Here is a 26576-nt window from a genome sequence, read left to right on the forward strand (position 1 = left end):
GGATAGATCTCCCACTGTTTTTTAAGTGCCAAATCCCCCCCCCCCCTGAAGAATCCTGAGAATGCATTGCACAGAACAAAATATATAGTAGACAAAAAGACAAAGAAATATTCATTAGAAACACGATATGGCAATGGCACGATCAGAATAAAACCAAACTAACAAGTTCGAACTTATAAAAAAAATTGATGACAAAATCAGAAAAAAATATGGCAAAGATATAAAAAATGTTGAACAAACATTAACAAAAAATATCGTAGTATAATATAATTTTATATTTTCTACTTTTAATTAGTATAGGTACCCATTAGTATTAGTATATACCCATAAAAATCTGATCCACACTGTATACGTACGCTAAAACAATCTGGGTCACAATTAGTATGAACCCCAAAAAATCTCGAGCTGCAATTCGCAAGACATTTTTATCACTGGACCACAACTAGTAGCCACCCAACAGAGAGTGGCCATGATATATTATAATTTTCATTTTTCAGAATCTTATAGTATAGTATAATACTATCTTATCTTATACTATCTTATCTGTATAGTCAAAAATGCATACTATTTAGAAGCATAGGCGTTTCTATACGGTGGCAGCCTAGGGTGTCTGGACTGCCCCTGCAATTTTTAAAGGCACCGGTCAACCGAGTTTTAAATCAGATGCGTTACAACTTTTATTTTAAAAAAACAATTTCTTTTATGTGGGTATTGACGTATTATAATATCAATTTACTTACAAAAGTATGTTTGATAAAATTAAGTAGCATCTTTATTTTATTAATAATAACATGTATTGTCGAATTGACTTCCCAACTTTGGAAAAATCTACTATAAAGACTTAGGACAGACAACGCGTGATGATACGGTTTGCATCTATTATTGGATATTATTGTGGTATTATTTTTAATTTATAGGTGGTGTAATCCAGGGCTCTGGATGAATAATATTTCTGGAGATAAATTACTGCAATTACTGTAGATTATTAATTGTAAATAGATAATTAAGACTTTTTTTAAAATTATATAAATATTTAGCGCACTAGTTCCAGTTATTAGGTATAGGTTATTGACGCTGCGAATGAAATCTAGTCATGCACTGATGCCTATGTTTAGAATTCATTTAAAATTCAAATGACGTGGTGTTAATTGTTGTTTGGACCAAATAAAACCTCCACGTGCGTCCAGAGTGCAATTTATAAGTACGTCATAGCTACTGTTAAGACATCTATTAAAGATTGGCCAAATATACTTGGACACTAATATAATAAAGGTATAGGTAGCCTATAAGAGGCTATAACCTTATAGGAATGTAAGCCTGTAGGTTCTATTATCAAATGCTTTTTAATTACAATACCGGAAAATAGTCCTTTTTGGTAGACAATTATTTGATTTCCCCCCCCCATAATACTGTTTGAAATTGTAATAAAACGATTTTATGATTTTTGTTATTAGGGAAATATTTATAAAATAGGAATCGCCTTTATGATATTTTACCCATGATAAACTGAACAAATCAACTTACGGCAATAATGTAGTGAAATAGCCTAACTATAACGCCGTGTGGTCCTAATTTACCGGGTTCAGTTTTACATTAATTCTTTTAAAACGCAAACATATTTTGTAAATTATTTTGTAGTTAAAAATTAGAAAAATTTTTAATTTTATTACTTACAACTTGTAAATTAAATAGGTACAAGTTTTTCTTAAATTATTCTTATTGGAATAGTTAAAAAAAAAGTTTGGTGTAAAGCTATGTTTATTTTTTCTAAGGATTATTTAAGTTAAATTTTACGAAATTGGATATTTTCTTAATATAAGGTTCATAATAAGCAATTCATACGGAAACCAAAAAATCTATAAAAATATATGAACGCAAATTATTGTATAGACATGAATTTAAAATTATCATGTAACTAGATATTTAAAGTTTAAACGGAAAATAACGATGTTAGTTATTTTATTGTAATTTTAAAATATTATTAGGATGGTTGGTGAAGCCCCACGGATTAGGTTGAGTTTAATCATTATAAAAAATGCTAATTTGTTTAAAGTCCTCTTCTTTTATTTTTCTAACTCGAGCACCTGGTTACACTATCCTATAGGCTATACTAGTTGATAAACTTTTCACTTTACACTTAACAACCTATTTCGCAAAATTTTACATTTTTACCGACCACAGAATCTTTATTTGTTTATTTAATACAACCTTTTTATAACTACCAAAATTATAGATACTGGCCGCAATAATCTACGTTTTTTAAAATTATAACTATAGTATTTACTTTCTTGATTTATATGCCTACCTATTTATATAATATTCATATTATATTTCATCAGACTCACGGTGTGTATATTTTGTTTGATAGTTATATTTTTCATTGAATCCTGTGTACCGTATTTTTGTCAAATGAATTCATTCCCGGTGAGCATGCACAACATTAAGTCATTTCAGTTATTGAGGAAATTTTTATTTTACCGATATTTTTGCTCTTTTTCTTATAAACAAGCGTACCTAGGAATTATACTTATACACCTATAATATATAAATGTTTATGGTTTTAGGTCAGCGAACAAGATAAGGATGAATTCCTCAACTATTTGGACCAAAATGGTATTTTGGATAGACTAACTGACGTACTAATCATGTTGCATAGCGAACAAGAACAGCCCACGGATCCCATTGAGTAAGTATAAAATACGTAATTTTTTATTTGTATTTAAATAAAATAACATTTTTGCTTATATTGAAACTGCTCTGGTCAATGATTGTCTTATTGTAATTCGATAATTAAATTAGTCGGGCGGAAACTATTATAAAATATAGGTATAGGTATTATCATTTATCAGAGATAACAATATTATAAAAAAGAAGATATTATTATGATTTACAGCCCGAATTAATGAAGCATATGTTACAGTTTTGTCAAATTATTGTTATGTATAGAACTATCGATATATTAATAACAAAATGGAAATTTAATAGTTATTTGTTACCTATTGATGAGGTATAATATATTTGTTTATAATAGTAGAATATAATGCAATTCACTGGAATAGTATAATATATACCGAAAATAAATTTTAAATAATTATAAAAGAAAAAAAATATATTTCTCTATAAGCTAAGTTTTAAAGGTTATTCTGCAATAGCGGTGTAATGAAACTTTTAATAGTATTTTTAGCGCGAGTTTTCAAGTACACGTAACTTCAGTTTCTGCTTTGTAATGGTATACGAAATCAAATTATTGTACTCGCATATAATTGTAAGAACCCATTATACAAACTTTCAAATGCACACAAGCACTTTAGAAATTTTTAATTGGTAAATGTTCTATAGGTTATGTACCTACATATAAGTATATAAAAATCCATTTGTTATTTCATATTTTCATTAAAGATTTTTTTCCAACGGTTTTCATTGGTAGTTCGTATTTAAAATAAGATATTTATATAGTATTTTATAATTTTATTACTGTATATAGGCATATAGCCATATATATGTACTAAACACTAAAATATGTAATAATTATTACGATGTATACTATAATTACTACGTATACATATATTATATACTATAATAGCGTATCTTTAGTCGAAACATTTAGACTTGGGTGTGAAGTGTGAAGTATAATAACCACAATTAAAATAAATCTGAATTCTTGACGAAAACAAGTAAAACATAACAATTCATAAACTTTAGAACTGCCTTTAATATTAAATATTAAAATAATTACTTATAAATTGCATATTATATTTAGCTATGTTGATAACCGAAGTAATAGACTTATCGGAATATCGCATATAAATAAACCGGAAATTCAGTCTGCTTTAAGCATAGTAGGTATCGTGTGTACCTACTTAATCAATGAGTAGGACTATAATAAGCCATTGTAATAAATAAAAATAAAAACTAAAAACAAACAACACATCATTGTAAAAACCAATACATTTCTCGCTCCACTTTGAATCTAAAATTGATTAAAAAACAAATGAAAACATATATTTTCATTTTATTGTCAGTAGGTATCTATTTTATATTATCACAATATTTTTTATAAATATTTAGTACCTACTCAATTTGTACGAATTTGTACAACTTGATCTAAAGTGTGTACAAATTTAGTTCCGAAGGTATTTGAAAATCAGCAGGGGAAGGGGGGCTGTAGAAACGTTACCGCAACAATTCGTAAAGTTATTGTTTCCAAAAAAGTTTCAACGCTATATAGCATTTAGTACTCAACTTATACGAACTCGTAACATATGATTTTACGATTCTACGCAATACGTTATATAATATATTATTATGTACCTCGTACATAATATTATAAGTTATAACACACCACGGTTGATCGGACCACTCGTTATAACTCAAGATAAGTACACACATTTAGGTACCTATACGCATATACACTATGGACATTGCCTCGTCTATTACAATATATAGAATATAGAAATAATATTTTGAATAAATTTAATTGAATATTTGTCTTTTATTCTTTGTTTTGTATGTATATTATTATTCGTTTTATAGTCGTGATGTTTTATATTTTTAAAGCCCCAAATAAAGCGTTCGATTTTTCCTAAGAAAGTACTGCAACTTCGACCATAAGTTGGACTAACGTATTACGATGTATAAAAAGCGTATAGTACATATTTTGTTATATATGTATATATACATATGTCAGGGGTGTATTATTATGGAGGTGGCTGAGGGTGCTGCATTCAACTCCCACAAATTTCCGGGAACCTTATAAAAATGTAGTGTTTTTTTATGCATTGATATTGCAATATTTTTTTCCGTTATTACCTAGTATATTATCTGTGACCATTTGATCAAAAGCTTATCCCATAAATATTAATAGACCACTTAATATAGAGTACACCAGCTATATATAATATTCCTATCTCTTATAGTCTTTATGTTCGGTAGCGAACTAATAACTAGGTATCAAATTTCATATCAATAGATATATTATACTGGTTTACTCTTAGATATGTAGTATATCTATGATCTAAGGGTTTAATAGACATAAAAAGGCTATAATTTTTTTAAATTATTGGTAACATGTGGTAAATATTTTGCGAATAAAAAAAATAAAAATATAAACCCACTCCCAGGAAATAAAACTTTAAATACGCTCCTGATAAACGTGTGTACAAATATACTCTACGGACATTAACATATTAATGTATGCGTTAGCTGTTAATAAACAATAATTTTTAAAAGATAATTTTTAAACCTACGCGTTTTTATTACTCGGATAAATTTATTAAAGATACGTGAGAAGGAACATGTACGTGAACAACCCAGACGTCGAGGAAATTATCGACTTGAAGGCACAGATAGAGAACGCCGCTGTTGAACTAGCTGAGCTTCAGAGGACCAGGGACGAACTAAGGGCTCAATTGGAACAATATCAACATGAATCGCAACTGGATGGTGAAGGTTACGAGGAAGAACCAGCCAAAGTATCAGACAACGGAGATTATTTCGAATAATTCGGGTCACCAGTTCCCTGTCACATACTATTAAATACATAACAATTATGTAGTTTTATAAATTATGTTTTTTCATCACAGCTGTGAGAAGCCTGTAATCAGTGTAATCGGATGTTTAATCGATGGGGATTATAACGAATTGTACTCATCAACAGAACTAAAATCTAAACTAATCAGTAATCTATATGACTATATGCAAATATGGATCCGTTTTTCCGTAATTTTTTTCTTATCTTTTACTTCCCCAATTTACTAAAAAGTTACAATCTGCTACAAGAAACCACGCTCGAAGTTAAAAATCGAAGCATTTTTTCTACTATAAAAAGTAAAAAAAATGTTTCGTTCATTTTTAGGATTAACACCTACGCTGACCGTATATAAAAGCAGTGTGCTTAGCGCACTTACACCAAAAATATTTATATTATTTTAGTTAAAACTTTTAATGAATTTACTTAATTTATTTAGATAGCAGATAGTTTAGTAAGTTATATAGTAAGAATCATAATTGATTATTCATTACCATAATAATTTTAAAGAAAATAAGAACTACCAGAATTCATAAAAAAAATTGATTTTATTGCTAACTGCGTACTTAGACATTTAAATTGCCGTAAAAAATAACTAAAAATTAATTCTGCTTTATCGATTTGGAATCGTTAAAAAAACACGCATCGTACAACGACATAATATTATCATTTAAAATACTTCATGTCCTATATACTGACGCAAACAACGACGGCGCTTATAATAATATATGTATAATAATACTATACAATAATATAATGTATTATAGGCGGGAACATCGTCATCTTGGGATTAATTACGAAATCGTCCACGTAGGTATGATGTACATAACTATGTATCAACTTTCAAGTACCTAAGTTATTAATTATCATGTACAACCTGTAGTACAAACATAAGTAATATTAGTAGCAATATAATTTATAATAGTACTATATAATAGACAATTGTTTATTATAACACAAACAACATGACAAAATGGAATAATATTATGTAGGTATTATAATGTATACGTTAAAATATACTAGTATAAAGTAAAAAATAATATAATACGCAATTCTATTGGTACTCATTATAATATTATAAAGTATAACAACTATAATATTATTATGTTGTATAATATTATGATGAACGTATAAGTTTTTCTAACGAAAAAGGTATAGGTCCATGTGCCATTGTGGTGGTGCCCCATACATATTATATGGTATAATATTTATTTATATAAATTATATTACTTGAAAATGTTGCAGCATTCGTCGTTTAACTCGGAAAACCACATATCACCACAGTCTTAGGGCATAAATTTAATTCATTAAACATAATATTATAACATAGGTACTCAACCCAGACGAGTAAAATATATTCTTTTAAACTTCACGAAACACATTTTCTTCATCATGTCGTATTATAATATGACGACAATATCGAGCTAATTACCTATCTCATGTTGTGTGCGCCAAACCATAAACGACATATAAACTACTCCGTTTCGATGATTAATATTGTATATGCATTTACTGCTTCCTCGCTCACATGAGTACAAAACAATGAAGTTGTCAACCGTCGTTCGCCAACGACTACGTCTCGTAGGTACCTATTCAAGAACTTTTTTCATTAATTTTTACACACAGCTAGTTTACAGCAGCAGTGCGCTGTTCAGTTTTCACAATTATTTACAAACCAAATTTTTTCTCTATATATAAAGCACATAAAATATAATGTCGTTCTAATGAGAGCGCTGTAGAATTTTCTGGTTGAACACGGTACTTAATTTATTAATATGCTAATTGGCGGTGGCGTAATCATACGATGCAGTATATTATAGTGTCGTATAATTCACTACGACCCAGCTGGTAGCTACCCTGGCACAAGCTATCAACCTATGTCACATCCTTATATGACGGCATGACACCTAGTTGTTGATTTACATAGTATCTTAATATAATTTACGTAAAAGTAAAACATAGGTTAGGTATCATTATTTTATCTTCGAAATCGCCTGATCATAATTTTATGATTATAAAAACGAATTTCGTAATGTATGACGTTCTGCGTGTTTATTAAAAACTCGTTCATTCATTAATATGAAAATCAATAATATTATAGCAAATATATAGGTACCTAATACGTTGCTTAAAGCGATTTTCATTACCAAGAATTCACAAACCATATATACCTGATTACCTGAACGACATCGGCGTACCTGCGTCTTCAAATTTTTCTATAATTTAACCGCTCAGCACATTCCTTTTTTAATTATTCAAAAACTGCAGGATCCTAATATTATGGGTACTTCCGCAATGGGTGGCTATTTTTTGTGACATATATTTTTTATGTATATAAGGTGTAAAAGGACTATTTAACAAATTGCCATTACAAACGTTGCTATATTGCCAAATAGTCCCGTTACACCCTGTGCCTATATACGATATATATTTGAACATATTAGGTACCTACCTAATAGTTATAATAACCAAAAATTTTACGTTTTAGTATTTGACATCGGCGTAGCCATGGGGGTAGGTTTGGCCTTTTGAGTATTTAAATTGTGTTTCTTAACTATGAGTTATGACTGCTCAATGGCTAATTTTTTTGCGAAACCGTTTTTCTGCTATATTATTATGCGTTACAACCAAAATAGTATATTAACACGAGACCACTTTTAAAGTACTTAGAACTGGCATTGAAATATATTTTTATCTTAAATATATTTAAAAACTAATTCTAAGTATTTTAAAAGTGGTCCAATGTCAGTACCAACAATGGTTGTTGCGTAATAAACTTTTTTTAAATAAATAATTTTACAAAGAATGATTTGGATTGTCGAGTTATCGGAAAATATATATATAAATAAACGCTACAACATATTATATAATATTGTGTGTTGTGAACATTTGGTAGAACTACTCTGAGTACTGTTTCCAAAAGTTCGTTCCATGCAATAAATTACGGGTCATTCGGCATCCTCTTAAAGAAGTAGGTACTTATATTATTGAATAAAATAAAATATATCAACATAAAGTATAGATATTTTTATTATATAACTACCATGGTTGCTGCAGCAGTTTACGAGTGGCAGCGGACTATTCCAATATAATATTATATACGCAGTGGCGTAGCCAGGGGGGGTTTGGGTGTTTAACCTCCACCCCCCCACCCCCCAATCATTGATATTTTCCCTCCTAATAAATATATTGTTTATAGGGTTCGGCACCGCTTGCAAGTTATAAATTTGTCTTATGAAATGGTGAAATTAAATACAAAGTTTGAATTTGCATATTAGTGTATTTTTTAACTTAAATGTACATACAATTGTCGGGATAAATTATATTTGGATAACATTGAAAAATATATTAAAAAATATTATGTTTGGTTAGGTACAATAGGCGATAATTTTGAGATTTGGGGGGCCGAAGCCTAATACCATACTATTATAAAATTTAATAAGCTTAAAAAATTAAGTAAATGTTTGGGAGGGTGGAGGGCTGTTAAAGTTGTTGGTAGAGCTTGGCTACAGTTGGCTCTATGTTCGCATATGTAAGATTTCATAAGTCTCTTTGTGACAAAACTGTGTTTAAACTATAATTGATATCTAGATTGTAGATTGTACGAAGAAATGAACATCAGTAGATATAGGTACGTGTTCGCATAGGTTTATCAGGCTTATGTACCTACTTATTTTTTAGTTTTTTATTACCAAAATTGCAATATGTTTTATGATTTTTAAAATGTTGCTACTTAGTACATATATTTAAGCATATTTTGAGAATTTTGACTGCATATTTCGATAATTTTTAGTGCAACAAGTCAAGTCCTGAACCCTACATTTATTTATATCCGAAAACTGTAAAAACTTGGTCTTAAGACACCCCCCATTTCATAATCCTGGCTATGCCATTGTATGTACCTACACACGATGTGGATTATTGCGGACTTGAGCGTTTAAATAAATAAATCAAACCTGTGTATAAAAAACGCATATCCCCCCCTCCCCACCAACCAACTAAAGACCAGAACAAAGTCTGAAATAAAATGTAGGGGCACAGGCGCACATTTAATAATTGTATCGAAGAATTAAATTCGCATACGTTGATTTGAATCGACCGCGGAAAGCTACCTATAGCAGTTAACAGCGTAAAAAATTATATATCATCCAATTAAGTAATCAGCAGCTATCATACATTTATTATACAGAATAATAAGTATACAATATACATGCATACATTTTTAACAAGAATCAAATAGCTTACATGAAGGAAAATACACTACACAAGTCGTATTATAATTTTTTTTTAACGGAAAAGTCGTACAATAATAATTATATTCAGTACTTGAATTGGATGAGTAGCGGGAAAAGGGGAACGTTGTTCCTCTTTCTTAATAAAAATATTTTATCGTACCCCTTTTAACTAATATTCAAATTGATAAGACGTTTAAAATATCTTCAAACACCCACAATTTTTTCTTTACTTTTGCATCCGGCCCTTCCTAATTTTATTTCCGATTCAAGCACTGATTATTATCTGTCATGTATTGCGTACCTATCTAAAATAGTATATGTACATACGACATACGTACAACAATAAAATAATAAAAATTATTTAAAAAAAAAATGAAAACACAGTAATATCCAACATACACAATAATAACATGATAACATATAGTAAAATTCAACTTGTTGGACTAGAATATTTTGGTTCTAATTCTAAATAGTAATTCAATTTATATAATTAGGCCGTACAAACGTTTACAAATTAATAACTATACATTATAATATTGATGACGGCCAAAAACTAAGCAATAATAAATAATAATAACAGTAATAATTAAAACCTATGATAATATTATAATATAATATATATATAAATATGTAAATATGTTTTGAAAATTTTACTTAAATTCGAAATATCTAAAATAAATTAATAAAATATATAATATTTAATTCAAAATTTATTTATATAGTTTAATATTTTTTAATATAATATAATAATATATTGTCAATAAGTTATGAGACGGAAGTACTCGGTTAATCCGTAAGAGTAATTTTTTTTACTAATATCACGTAGGTATAATATAATATTATTGTAAAATTTAAATTAGGTACATAGTGTTATGAAATATTATATTATGAAAACCGCGGTCTCACTACGACTTCGTGGAGTCGTGAATATAAATAGAGGTTATATAGGTAACCTATTATACTAGGTATATAAGTAGTAAGTTATGACAGAATCGAAACCGTGCGCCGATCGCTCGGTGGGTGCTGATGGGTTTTCGTGTTTAATTTTTCGCTGCTGTTCTAAGTAGAGGTTGGCGTCGGCGGTAATAGCGTCTGCTGCAAGTTCGCCTTCCGGCAGTTCCACAGCCATTTGATGATCCTGGCGTTTCGCTCGACGATGGACGGCAATTCGGACGAGGACGATCCGCCGCCGGACTTCCCGACCGGTCTTCCAGTTCCTCCCTCACAACCGTCGCCGTCCCCCCGAACACCGCCACCCGCCCAATGACTATCCATAAAGCAATTTGTGATGTTGTTATTGCTGCCGCCGCTCACCGAACCCACCGAACTGTCTGAACCGCCGAAACATACCTGTGAGCCCGTCTCCGATTCGGTTTTTATGATCCACCTGTTGAAAGAAAATAACGCACACACGATATTACATACCTATTTTAATATACAAGGGGATTCGCCAACCATGCTTAGTGCTCACGCTATATTCTTTCTTTAACTATTTATTTATTTATTCGAATTCTGATTTAGATATTATACAATATACATAAACATTTTCAAAAATCATCTGTTTAACAATTCACAGCAAAACATGTTAGTACTCGTTACACAAATATTAGGCTGTACTTTGTGTAGTTTGTATTTCCACAGGATAATCCTTAAATTAGTGGTTTCTACTTCCCAAAATTAAATCAAGGCACAGGGCACAAACTATGTCTTAATTATACTACCATATAATTCTTTTTATTTACTAATACGCTGAATAATAACTAGAGCACTTTAAAAATAGAATAATCAATGACGTAAACGGTGTGGAATACTTGTGGAATACTATCTTAAACTAGGTATATATTATATTTACACTAGACTAATTTATTAACAAAAGGCAATACAAATTTTAATTTTAGTATTCTTCTAATTTCTTTATATTTAAATTAAAAAAAGCGAGTAAGTGGGTTACACTCTGCTATACATTAAGTGTCTAGAGAATCACTGTAATGAATGTGTTGTACATTACTACACTGCACACAACGATTAGATTTTTGCAGAAAAATGGCACAGTCTGTCAATAAGGGCAGAATGACAAATTCATCTTAAAACAAAAATTAGATCAAAAGATTTCTTTAGAATATTCACAATAACAACTAAAAATAAATATAATTCGAGTTCACTTTATAACTGAATAATTGAAAAAATGAAAGGCACGCGGGCTGTGCGTACTCGATCACGAATTTGGGAACAGTTCCAAACTGATGGTATAATCAAGCACGTTTGGCGCATATAATTATTATATTATATTGCGTAGGTATCGTCATGGTATAAAATATAATTTTAATAACAATTTACGTATAAATTATCCATATACTAAAATATAAAGATACTTACAGACTACATAATATGTAGTGTTGAGACTCGAGAGAATACCTACCTATAATTCATTTCTGATCGATTATATCATCCGTGCGCCCTTGCAATATATTATACATAAAAAGCACTATTTCACTACACCTGAGTACCTGACGAATGATTTTGAATTTAATGGTCCAATGGATATTTATTTAAAGCTTAAATAGTATGAATAATTTTAAATTCAATTTAAAATATGAATGTTTAATGTTGATCAGATGAAGAATAATACAATTATTAATCAAAGCAGGTATTTCTCAATGCAGGAAATCTAAGATATGTCTGGGTTTAATACAAATTCATACCGACAAATGTATCCATACGTATGATAGGTATGACGTATACATAGCGACATAGCCATTAGCCCCCATTAATCAGGACGCACATAATTGATTTATAACCTACAACTAATATAGTGACATAGTGTTAAATATTAATACAAAACGAATTCTACTCAATTATATATTCAAAATATTGATATTATGAGTACCTAGTACCTACATTATATTTACCTATGCCACAACGAGTGTTATAATACTTATAACAAGTGTAACTAATAAAGTAATAAACATTGTCGTATCCAAGAGAGGGGGGGGGGGGTTAAATGGGAAAATTACTCCTTAAATCAAACAACTTCCCCACCTGGGTACCTTATAGTATGGAGTTCCACTTTTCATTTATAACTACATGGCAACAATGCCCCCGACCCCCCCCCCCCCCTAACAATATTGTCTGGCTACGGCCCCGGTAATAAGTAGACTGTTTATTGTTCTATCGGTCCCGCTAAAAATGTGTGCAGAACTAGACATACAATGATACAATCTTGCGCACGCCTATTAACTCATTTTTAAACGTCAGCGACAAAAAAAAAGACGACCCAGTGTGTTTAAGCCCGTTGTATTTTTTATGTATTAAAGTTAAACAATAATAATTATCGTCACGGCAATACCAATTAATGTAAATCAAATTATAACTGCAATTAGAAACGGTGAATTATTTCTTATAAGAAATACAATTTTCTCGGAATAGATGCTCACAGAACAAACTATAAAGAACATAATATAGAAGATTGTCCATCTTACGCGCCAATAGAGTATCCTTATTTTTTTAATAAGTGTGCCGATGGTAATTAACGCACCTTACTATAGTTTAGAAATTATAATATAGTCCATAAGTCAATAAGTGTCGCATTTATACATTTTGCGCCCCAGTGTAAAAAAAATGGAGCCCCCAACCATGGCTTACCACAGGGAATATGGGAGATGGATGCTCACGAATTTTTTAGATTTTGTGCAAAGAAAAGAATCTATTGGTTTTATAATAATGTGTGTTTTTTAAAAATATTGTTTAATAAGAGCCCCTATCCTCCTTCCCGAAGAAGAAATTGAGCATATGCAACTCGAGCCCTGCTTTTAACTTATCTTACCTATGAGTTATTTTTTTTACATACTTGGGTACTATTCATGGGCCATATTAATCATTAATATATTATTATGAACAGAATAAGAACAAATGTAATAAAACTATATAATAAACTACGTAAATTAATATTATCGTTTTTAAATATATTATATATAATTTATTAAAAATTAGTTTAATAAAAAAAATTATTGCTTAGAATCTTAATTGTTAAATTGTTGATGAAGTTAGGTACCTATTTTTATTTTATTAATTATTACAAATGTTATCTATTATATTCAATCAAGTTTAATGTGTACATGTTTATATATATTTAAGAATATTAAGTGCATATTTTAAACTTTATTGGGTAAAGTTAAGAGCATTTTTCAAATGTCAATAATTGTATCACAACAAATTTGGGGAAAAATAGGGTAAGTATACAAATAATTTTTGATCGTTTATATATTTAATACATTAGTTTTTTGAATTTCAAACAGTATAATATATTATAATACATTACTCAAATAATTTCAATTTTAAAAGTTTTAATAATTCACAAGTGAACCAATTTTCGACCACAAAATGTTGGCGCCCGGGGCAGTTGTTGCCACTGCCTCCACCCCCTAAATGCAGCCCTGCTGTCAGTAGTCATTACTCATTACTCGTTAAAGACCAAATTTTTCAGAGTTAAATATTCATTGCTCTTTTTCACCCAACGCTTTTTGAACCAACTATACAGGTTCGATCTTCGTATGCGCGCACGATTATGCGTGAGCCCGCGATTTGAATTCAATATTATAATATTAGGTACCTACTATGATTATTATTGCTGCAATTACGATGACGACCTAACGCATTATTGTCGAACACATAATACATCACGGCCCATGGTACTTCGAAAGCGCATCAGCCATCAGAAATTCACGATCTACACCAACAAAATCGTCTATTTACGTAATAGTATTCGTGACGTGAATAAATAACAATAAACAATAAACATCGATCTAACTCCGTAGGGCATTTGAAAGCGAATGTATAACGGGTAAGCAATTTCCGACTGTTGCAAATTCGCGTGGTTTACATATTTTAAATATTAATACATAAGTATACCTATACCTACGTACATATTATTATTATATAGAAGGGATTTTCAGACAATCTATAGCTGGAGTGGTCACGCAATGCGTAATGCAGGTGGCCTAAATGTACGGGAGAAACAAATTAAATCATAGTATGCATTACAAATGTTTGACAAGTCGAGACGACAAACCTTTAAGCTTTGAACGCGCTAGGCCATGTAAAGTTTAAGCAGTGTAATACCTAGCAAATTACAAAACGTATATTAACTATATTATGTATTATTATCATTAGAGCTAGACAAGCGCCATACTTCCACGATGTATCGCACGTATTAAAAAATTATTACTCACAAAAAAATTTTAAAAAGAAAATGGAATTTATACTAAATATAATTAGGCATATTATACGGAATATTACGGATAGATTGTGTAAGCATTTTCATTGATTTTATAATTTACTTAGTAAGTAAGTATACCTATAAGTATATGCTTTTACCTATATTGAAATACGTCCAAACAACCTGGGACACCCTCTTGCCTTTTTATTATATTCGTAGTATATATTATAAAAGTATGAGAAATTAAAAAATACATAATTTTAAATTATATTAAATTTTGTTTTACCGGACTAGTTTGAATTTATCTTTATTTGATTATTGATCATATTAATTGGATACTTTTATGAGTTGTTTAATCCAATTAATATAATTCGTTTTCGTTTAGTTGCTACGTATTATACTGTAGTATTAATATAGCAATATTGAAGATTGACTTTTATTGAAAATATTTCACTCTTTTTATATTAAATTACAAATCACAAATAAGAGTGAATCCTGAATAAATCAAAATAAAATAAAGGTATATATTTGTTTGATAAATTATCCAAAGCACTCGGAACGTGGAATAAGAAATAAATAAACAAGAATATAATGGTACTATAAAATATAAGGTTTTAACTCGGCTAAATAAATTATAAAAGTAAAATATTTTAACAAGAATTTAAGGAACTGTGCACGGTCATGACAGAAAAAGGATATAAAGATGTATTTACATTAAATTGCCCATTGGTATAATACATAATTAATTATATTTTTTAGAAACAATAAAAACATAAAGAATACGTTTTAATGCTTATGCTTTTTTTGAAAGTAATTCAAAAAAGAAATTGTATAAATGTATGATTCAAATAAAATCATTGAAAACAAAATTAAATTAGTTGCACTCCATTGGGTAATAATTCAATTTATGTATTTTATTAACAATTTGTATTCATTTTTATAGTATAAATTCAAATATTATAATTGCATAAATCACCTATATTTATAGTGGTTCTTTTCTTTGACACTAACTACTTTTATAACTCCCCAACATACCCCATCATCTGATCTCCTGGTAAATAACTCTACGTCTAAACGTTTAAATTCTACCTTTTAAGCAAATTATTCATCATTCACACAAAGGTAGGTATGCAAGTTAAACTGAACGCTTATTAAGTTGTATAGTCACCTAATGTCCTAATACCTAGGTACTAAGACTACATTATAACTAGGTTAGAACCGTTTGAAGAAACTTCGAAAATTCATTATTATTTCAATTAATAGTTTATGTTAAACTTTATGTTTAATAAGAATTAAAAACTATTTGAAAAGTTATGGTCTTTTATTTTGATCTTTAAATTTTCCTAATGCCTGATTGTAAATTATAAACCTTTATAACGATTTACTGAAAATGTATTTATTTTTTTATTAAACTTAAGCCCAGCAACTTTGGTCATTAGCTGTTTTTTTGTTTGTAGGGGGAAGAAAGGTTTGGAACGGTTGGTTGAAACACGTTTGTATGCGTGGCAAGGATTCGTAGCTAAAAATCACGGGTGGTCACCCATCCGGGAGCTATCAACACCGGCCGATACAGAGCATTTATGAAGTTGAGTGTACGGACCGCACCACACCAAGCAACGAAAAAAAATTGTATATATTATAATAAAATGAGTTTTATGAGGGTTTCTTGTTACATAATCGTATCGTATTAAATGTATTTAATTTTACTGCGCTGTAGTTGTATACACTTCGCATAAACATATCATATTATACGGCTATCCGGCTATATACACTCATTTATGACTGTTAAACGTTTCTAGATTAATCGTTTTTTTTACATATATTATACACGAGTACCTATTGATTTCTTGATTATTCTATAATAAATAATATTATGTACGTATTAAACGTATAGATGCACTTTAAGGCCGATACGAAGAACGATAAAAGGGTATGATTAAGTTAAACACAACCGATAAAGTATAATGTGTCATCTACGCATATAATGTAAATATTATAATATATTCGGATATTCGAGCATTACGCTATATATATACAGCCTAAATTTGCATGCATATATAGTTGTATGCTAGGTACATTGTACAACAATATGAAAATAATAAGAGAATATACTATACTACAATAGTACAATGCCATTCAACGTTTCGCAGTGAAATTTATAATTATAGTTAGATTTTTTTATTATTGTAATTATTATTTATTATAGTATCGTTATTTAGACTTTTTAATATTAGTGATTACTATACCAATTAGTCACTATAAATAGGTGGGGTAGAAATTACATTTATTAGAAAAATAATGATTGCAGAAGGAATAAATAAGTAATAAGGAGAAAAATGTTTTGTTGCTGGGAGGAGAAAAATTGTTGAACTTTATAGTGGATGTTTGAAGAGATAAAAAGGGAAAACAGCTACCTAGGTTGGCTGTGGTGACGATTTTGGTCAGTTGTAAAGAAGATTGAGGATATCAGTTCGTGGGGTTATTATTGAGAGTGCAAAAAGGAGGAGTCATTGTATGAAAATTTAAAGAAACGAGAAGAAAGTAAGATATGGTCAAATTCGGGATGGGTGAAGGGTATTATGCATTTTTTTTAGAGATATTAATTAGAATAGTTGCTTTTATTGTTTATACATTTGTATTAATATGGTTTTATTTCTCATGCTATTCAAATATTATAGAATAGATATTAGATATCATTGGAAATAATATATTTATAAATATGTATATAGGTATATATTATATTATTATATTATATTATGGTGCAGTAGGTACATAATAAGAAATATAACAATATTATAAAGTATACATAGAAATGAATAATAATTGTACAAATAATAGGTATACGTCATACAAATTATAGTAAGGTACCATCCATATTACAAATGATAATGGATTTTTCTCGAAATAATGCCCATCTACTATAAGCTGTAACGGTGTATACAACTATACAAGGCGACGAGGCGTCGTCCCGTAATCTAAACAAAAGGAGTTGTATCATTACGATGGAATACTCCATTGTGGTTAAAAAAGACATTATACCACCTTTATATATATAAACTATAAAGACAAATCACTATATACATATAATATATATACATATACATACATGTACATTGCACAGTGTACACTATACGCACTATACATTGAAAAATATACAATAAATGTATACTCATGTCTTGCATTACCTATGTATTTATATAATATGTATAATTCGTTAAAAGAAAACAAATAATAATAAAAGCATGCGAATCGACTGTATGTGCGTTTTAATGCTATAAGCAACTATACATTAAGGCGTGTCGGGTTAAATTTTGTTTACGATATAGTATAAATGATGAACGCAAAGAAAATAACAACGTCGAGTAATGTTCAATAAGAAGTAGCTTACACTAACTTGCAGATCATGTTTGTCCAAGACACCTTTAATAAGAGAAACGCGTAAAAACGCAAAAAAAACCTAATGAAAAGCACATCGACTGTTACGATAACTAGGGCATATTCGTACAGAATACTGTATAATACTAACATGGCGCATCGCTTCGTTCGTAATTGCAACAAATAATTAAGAAAAAATCTCGAGATCTCCATAGTATGTATATATTTACTTAATAATGTACAATATGTACTATTCGAGTCGAGTTAATGTCTACTAGTGGTGTAAATAAATATGTTATCATTGATTAAAATTGACATTCGCACACAACAAATTCTTATAACATTAATATAATTGTTTAAAAACTCTTAGTAATGTAGCCATATAGTAATGTGTTAGTAATGTCTGATTAAAAAAATAACAAATTGTACCTATTTAGAATTTAATTAAGTTTAAAATTAATATAAGCTTATAACTACGCTGACTACACTCATATTTGAATATAATTCCTATCAGGTAGGTATTAATGTATTATATTATATACATTATACCTAATGCCAGGCCCTGATTTACGCATGTGCAAGCAGTGTATAAGGACTGTAGGGCCCCCAAATTCCTAGGTTCTCCTTCCAATTTTGTACTTTTGTACCAAAAAAAAAAAAATGCTTTTTTAGTATATGAGCAATATTGTTGTGGAACAGAATATAAAAGTATTTATTTATTCTCATTATGATATGTATATTGTTTATACCTACAGTTGTTATCACGGTTATAGATAACTGTGGTTATTATTATTAATTATTGTTCAATTAAAATCATGGATTGATTCGAGGTGATAATAATCATATAATTAAATTATAATAACTATACCGTTTACCATTACCTGGCATGAAATTCTTCAAAGAATTAACAATGTTAGCATGGATATTCAATTATCCACAGCAAATTTATTTACTATTGATCGACTGTATAGTCCATTAATTGCATTTATTAATGATGTAAGAAATAATTTGCGATGCTATGAAAAGGAATTGGTAAATTTAAACGTGTTGCCTGATTATGCAGCAAAAAGAATAAAACAACGTACCAGGGCCAGGAGTAAATGTTTAGATGATACAAATAATCCAGGTGTAATTTTATCTACAGAAGAAAATTTTAATTACAACACTCATTAAGTAGCTACTTAATATGTGAAAAATTATTTACTGATTTAAAAAAAAAAAACGATTCTTACGAAGAATTAGAAAAAAATTTGGTTTTCTTTTTAAAAATATGGATAAATCAGAAATAGAAAAATGTCCAACAAATATACTACAGTACCCGTGGGTAGGTAAATATTTAGATGATTTAGATTCTGATAATTTTATAAGTGAATTAATACAGTTTCAAGATTTGAGAAAATCATTTCTCGACACTAAGTCTTATAAAGATCTTAGCTATTATTTGAAGTACCTATATATCATATTCTGCACTTAAACGTATCTATTAAGTCATTAATTCAAGAAAGGCTTGATTCGTTATCATTACTGGCAATCAACTAAGGATTGTAATTTGTTATGTAATTTGTAATAAAATTATGTATAATATAAATTAATTAATTCATATTACATATTTATCAAAATGTTAAGTAAAAAATAGCCCCGAAAGTTAATAGTGGACAGGGCCACTATATCTCTGAATCAGGGCCTGCCTAAATATACATGTTATACCAATACGGTTTTATCGACACAACAGAAATAGTATAGGGACTAGGGAGATTAAATTATATTTACCTACATTAAATATAAATGATTAATGGTGTAAAGCTTTATACATACGTTTTAGTATGTTCCCGTACGCTATTGTATATTATTATGTTTTATCTCTTGGTAGTCGGGAATGTAAATTATACTTTTATATATATTTATAGACAATATACATTTAGTATCAATGTGACAAGAAAAGTTAGGAAGAATTATAAATTTACAAGGTTTTGTTAATTGTATTTTGTAGAAGGAATAAATTATGAACAGTCGAGTTGGCAATATTTTCATATTCATGACGATTGTAGATTTTTTAGTAACAGTGGCAAATATTAACTGATTATCACACTCATAGAAATCCTTGATTTTGTATTTCATTGACATTTTCACTATACTCGCTATTGACAAAGTAATTATTTTATAATTAAACCATCGATTTTTATTGAACCTAGTATAGTATATACTAATTATTATTGTGCAAGATCCGGTAAAAGCGTATAAATCTGTACAGGTTTCTAAATGAAGGAAAATAATTGAAAAATCTTACACGTTAAGTAAAATTAAGTAATGTTATTAGTGCAAATATTTTTATAGTAGTTGGACATTATGTACGAGATTACTGAGGTATTTGAATTATCAATATGATATTATAATTATTATAATATATTTTAATTTATTGAATTAATCAGTGGCGTGTCCAAGAATTTTCATGGGTGGGAGGGAGAGTGTTATAACTAATAATACATTTAAATGAATTCTGGTGGTAATACCAAAGACACAAATAAGGGGATTTATAGTACAATATAAACCCTACTAATCTCCCACCCTGATCACGCCATTGGAATTAATGTTGTATGCCAGAGCGGGTTTTCGTTAATTTTAACAGATAATAAATCAATATAATAGTTATAAAAGTAAAATTTATAGTTTTTCTGAATTTGGATTTTTGTAAATAATATTTAGAATTTACCTACATTGTTATATACAAATAGTTATATATAGTTTCATAAAAATGTAGCTAGTGATTTATATTTATTTTTTTCCCAAAAAGAAAAGCATATTACTTTTTATCTCTAAAAGCATCTTAATTTATAGGTATTAACATTGAAAACTCCATACTTTATTGTAGCTGAATATTTAGTAACATATTATTAGATATTAATTTTTCAATTTCTATTAAAAATCGATACTAAAATAATTGTACGTTATAATAAAATAGCCACATTAAAAAATAATATATATAAACTTTTAATATTTTATAAACGATCTATAGTAGGTACATAAAAGGTAAATTTATAGAGTAAACGACCCACATAATGGATTTGAAAAATAGATCTCATTGTGGGATTCAAATTATTTTTACTAAAATAACTTTGGTCTTTTGACATTAAATAATGAATATATTAACTATATAATATAAAATATATAAAGTTTATTATAGGTATTTGAGGTCAAGCCATTTTTAACAGCGGTGACTACAACTCAACATGCAACCAGGCCACGCTAAAATAATTTTCATTCGAAACGTCGTCATTGTTATTTATTGTTATTTTCAATTTGGCCACATAAAATGTCTAATAAATAGGTAACCGATTTTATATTTGGTTTTAATTTTATTAGTATAAAAACGCAGTATTAGTGCTAACCTAATAAAGCAATATAATATTATATAGGTAACTACCATTTTTCGTATTTCTTACAATATAGGTGCTCCATTCGCCATTTCAAAATATGATATCTCGACCAGGTTTTCAAAAGAACATTCTTTAATCTTTATACATTTATATACACCCGAAAATGCGTGTAGATACGTTCATCGTAGTAAAAACAAATTTAATTCATAAATTGTATTAATTTGTCTGGCCTCATAAATACAGTTACCTAAATAAGAAAATCATCGCCAAAATATCACAAAATGTTTTCATTGATAACTGATGTACATTTTTTTCTCATCAATGAATTACTAAAGATGACCTGATAGCCTTAGAACGCATAATATATACATACACTATCGAACCTAATATATAGCGTGGACGCGCGGAGCATCTCTAATAACTTTGGGGTTGCGATAAGTTTTAAGTGTAATATATAAAGATATATAAGGTATACATCTATACATGGTAATAATAACACTGTCATAACACATGCCTGTAATGTAACTTATGTAGATGTACCTACACAATATAGATTTTGTAATCCGATGTAATTGAAAGTTGGAACATCGTCGCTTTTAACATAATATGTATTTATAAATTTCGGGTCATTATTATAGGTATATAAATGCGTATTCATAAGTTACAGGGCTTACGGTTTTGTATCTATATGGGGCTGGTCTTTACAAAGACGCATGAGTTTGCAAAGCACTATAAATTTAAACACCTTCGATATTATTTATTATAGGGAGGCTGCAGGTATAACATTATACATTAGATAGTATAGATACCTATTATTTTAAAATTAAAATTTACATGTTGATATCATATTATTATATAATTATAGGTATACTGTAATTATATATTCTTCATTGTGAAGGTAATCGATTTAATATGCAGAGGACTCGTAACTTAATATTATTATCTGAGTTATTGGTATATGAATAAACATATATACCTACAGTACAAACATACGAATTACAAACTAATTTCACAAAAATCACGAGGGGTAGGTATATATTACGACGCGCATAAAAGAATGTTGGCGAGACTACGTATATTATCGTATATTATAATATTATCCGCGATAGTCTAAATCTGTAAACATTATAACGTACTTACAGTGTAGCACGTCTATAGGGGAAATCTGAGATGACAGTGAGGAAGGTTGTTATATAGACATAATATATGTATAACACGCTCCCTGCAGAAATTTCAAACCAACAGTCCCACCACGAATCACCGAGTTCAAACGGTTTAGTAAATTACATGAAAAATCACGGAGGGCTTTTCCGACTCCCACGGCTATAATATTATATTCATAAATGGAAAATAATTTTAGCACCCCGCTGAGAGTTCATCGCTCTTGCTGCACCACTGCGGTATAATGCGAGTTATATCTGCAGTTGCTGGTGAGGTGACGCGACGGCGCGTGCTATATCATCATAATATTATTATTATTAAATCGCTATTTTTCTGCGCTCACTTGTACTCATCGGGATCGAGGCCCAGGTGACCGAAAAAGTTCTCCAACTGACTGGCATCGTATACGTGTCGTTCGTCGGCCTTAGCCACCGCCACCGGCAACAGACTCAGCAAATTGGGTGCCCTGTGACCCACGTCCGATTTGCTGCGCAGTATCGGCCGGCCGCGGAACTCGTCGGACGCCGTCGGTAGTTGATGTCGACGTAGTGGAACAGCGGGCGGCGTCGGTTGGTGTCCACCGGTCGCAGTTGTCGCCGCCGCTCCAACGGTCTGTGGACGCCAGCGGCCATGCGACACGGTAGACTTGACGGGCGATGCAGACGAACGCGGCGAAACGCCACCGCTTTCGTTATCATTTTCCTCTTCGATCGAACTTCCGGTCCCTCCGTGAGCCTTTCAAAGAAAATATATGTTATCACTTTTTCTTACCTATATATGCGAACATATCATATAGGTAAGCATATGCATAAGGTACATCTTGTTTCTATTGCAAATATATAATATTATTTATACATTTAACGAGTTTATTTCATTTCCGTTCCACAACTCGCACACGACCGCTATTACAGTAATATTACAGATTATTTAATATAATATAATATAATATTATATTATATTGTGAGATCTATAAACATATTTAATAGGTTTTATTTTTTTATATAAAATGCACGTATAATATATCGAGAAAACCCTATCGTATTAGAACAATGAACGTCACACATCGCATATATTTAAGTTTTGATTTTTTTTCCACTTTTTTTTATTATGTTTTATGATTTTCTATACATTGTAGGTAAACATCTTTCATTATAATATATCGATATGCGCTGTTAAATGTACCTATATTGTACGTTAACTGTTTAACTATATATATATTATACAGATTGCCGTGTGATGATTATTATTATTATTATTAAATTACAACGCGTAGTATATAAATTATAAGTACTATTTTAAAAACTATATTTAACTGCAAATGTCAAAGTACATCGAGTTGCTTTCACAGTAGAATATAGCTTCAATATTCAATACTACTTTATATGAAAACAAACTACGTTAAAATACATATTCATTATTACTTGAATAAATATGAATAAAAATAAATAAGTGGATAGGTGTTTCGTAAATATTAAAATATGTTATTAAAAAATAACAAATATTGTTAAAATTTGTTTCGACGTTTGCGTTTTAATTTAAATTCTAGTGAATGATTTTATTTTGTTTGTTTGACCCCAAAACCACCTAAAATAATCAAGTAAAAACAAACAAAATATATAGTATCTAAATATTTACATATGCAATTCGTATATAATATATTGTATCTCTGCGAATATTTTCATAACCAACAGGTAAGTATATAATTTATTCCTCGGTAAATTACGTGATGTATTAAGACAAAAATAGATGCCAAGATAAAAAATTAATTTAAATATCAGGCATTAGTCAATAATAAATTAAAATCAAAGAATTGTATTTATTTATTTATATTTAATTCTGTTTATGTCCTATTATTAAAAGTACTAATTAAATTTAAAACGCACTAGTCGCATGTTGTTAAAAAAGTCCATATTATAAAAAATGTGAAACTATTTTGAAATAGTTTCTATATAAACTGTGTATATTAGTGATTTAAAAGCCAATTTATGTATGTGGTTCTATAATTAAACTAATGTCAGATTGATTATTTTATATATAATTAATTTAATATAATTAAGCTAAATAAACTATGGCCTGTGATTCGAGTCTTAAAGTATTTCCAATATTATGGTTTTGAATGATGAACCCGTAACAATATAATACTAGGTACCTATAAAATTTTTATTTTATAGATGAAAACTTACACAGTTTCGTATATATCCTTTTTAAAGTCTTCTGAATTCGAAGAAAGAAACAGTGCAGCAGATGCGAAACATGCATGATGTTTTTTTTCTTAAAAACAATTTTGAATGGTATAATAAAAAAAATAAAAATCGAAACGTTCGAAACCAGTAATGTGACATAATCTTAGCATTCCTAGTACGACGTCGGATAATAATTACGGCCGTGTATGTGAATGAAATATAGTTAGAAAAATATAAATGTGAACGTATAGTATATATATTATATACGTTGTAAAGTAGTGGATAAAATGTCTTACAGACTGCTGCCATCTGGCATCCGTTTTGTAACTGGTTAGGCTCAATGAATCCGGGAAAGAGGTTACGTTGGCGACCACGTCCGTTTCGTCTTGTCTGGACTTGTTTCCAAATCTGAGGGAAAAGAAAATTATAGTAGGTAAGAAATGAACAATGATTATAAAAAAAATACTAAAACGTGAGTTATTTATTATTAGTTATTAGTATACTTTCGATGTATTATTTAAATATTTATAAAATTATATTGTACTTATATACCTATATTATAGATCTGACAATAAAATAATAATAAAAATGGAGAAATTGTAGACTAATATTCATTGTTTAATTATTAATTGTAATAAATACAGCAAGGGCCTCTTGTGTGTCCCTCCCTTAAATACGCTTCTGGTGCATAGGAACACAATCGGATCAAATTATTACAATTTGGAGCGACCGGGGGCCTCGATATTTATAACACATAAGACGCGACTTAAGCCTTGATAAATATATCTTAACTTATTGACTTATTGACTTTTGGCCTATATAAGTCAGATATATGTGGCTACAATTCCATGAAAAGTTAAACAGAAAAGTTCAGATGCATTTAATTCTTGAGGATATGACAGTAATGTTCTACAGAAATATTATTGTGTATAGGTAGGTCGTACATGTGTAGCGTGTAGAGTCTTACCCTGGCGGAGATGGTACGCTGCAGTATGTTTCGAATATGTCATCATCGCCATCCTCGTCATCATCGTCTCCGGTAACCACAGATCCAGAAGACGCGGAACGACGGCAACGGCGGATCGGGCCAGCCGCCACTGCTGGCGTTGCCACATCCGTAATCGTTTCCGTGGCTGTCGCAACATCCGTGAGATCCGGAAGTGATTTGTGGCACGCGGCCGACGGTCCACAACAACATGGATGATGATGTTGCTGCTGCTGCTGTTGGCCATGCGACACCGATCTGCGGTACTGCACAGGAGGAGGAACGATGACATCGTCGAGGAACACCTATTCACATTATAGCGCATGTTTTCTTCGATTATTATTGACTTTTAAGTTTGCCATTATAACTTAACTTGTTTATTGTAAATTGTATTAAATATTGATGAACTGCATGACGTGAGTATTATAAAGTAATGATAATAAATAATAGCAATAACGGTACAATCGTGTGGCAAAAATAGAAGAATTTGGGGACTTAATAAGCACCTTCAAACAATACAC

The 26576-nt window shown here is 29.7% G+C and overlaps 2 protein-coding genes across 3 annotated transcripts in view; one reads left to right on the plus strand and one right to left on the minus strand.

Moving 5' to 3' along the window:
- Window positions 1-1990: 1990 nt before the first annotated feature.
- Window positions 1991-6030, plus strand: LOC100572267. Its single transcript, XM_003242365.4, has 3 exons — window positions 1991-2424; window positions 2565-2686; window positions 5279-6030. Exons 1-3 carry the CDS (start codon window positions 2410-2412, stop codon window positions 5499-5501), a joined length of 360 nt encoding a protein of 119 aa, XP_003242413.1. The 5' UTR covers window positions 1991-2409; the 3' UTR covers window positions 5502-6030.
- Window positions 6031-10657: 4627 nt separating this feature from the next.
- The window catches only part of LOC100165602, a 50152-nt gene continuing 34233 nt past the window's right edge, over window positions 10658-26576 (minus strand). For both annotated transcript variants that reach the window (XM_001947396.5, XM_008181708.3), the window contains exons 6-9: window positions 26038-26360; window positions 25367-25478; window positions 23231-23622; window positions 10658-11149 (exon numbers count right to left, since the gene is read on the minus strand). In XM_001947396.5, the coding sequence (XP_001947431.2) occupies window positions 10822-11149; window positions 23231-23622; window positions 25367-25478; window positions 26038-26360 (1155 nt within the window). In that variant the 3' untranslated portion in view covers window positions 10658-10821. The remainder of the gene's footprint in view (window positions 11150-23230; window positions 23623-25366; window positions 25479-26037; window positions 26361-26576) is intronic.

The sequence above is a fragment of the Acyrthosiphon pisum genome, chromosome A1, assembly GCF_005508785.2.
Source record: "Acyrthosiphon pisum isolate AL4f chromosome A1, pea_aphid_22Mar2018_4r6ur, whole genome shotgun sequence".
In the NCBI taxonomy this organism is placed as follows: domain Eukaryota; kingdom Metazoa; phylum Arthropoda; class Insecta; order Hemiptera; family Aphididae; genus Acyrthosiphon; species Acyrthosiphon pisum.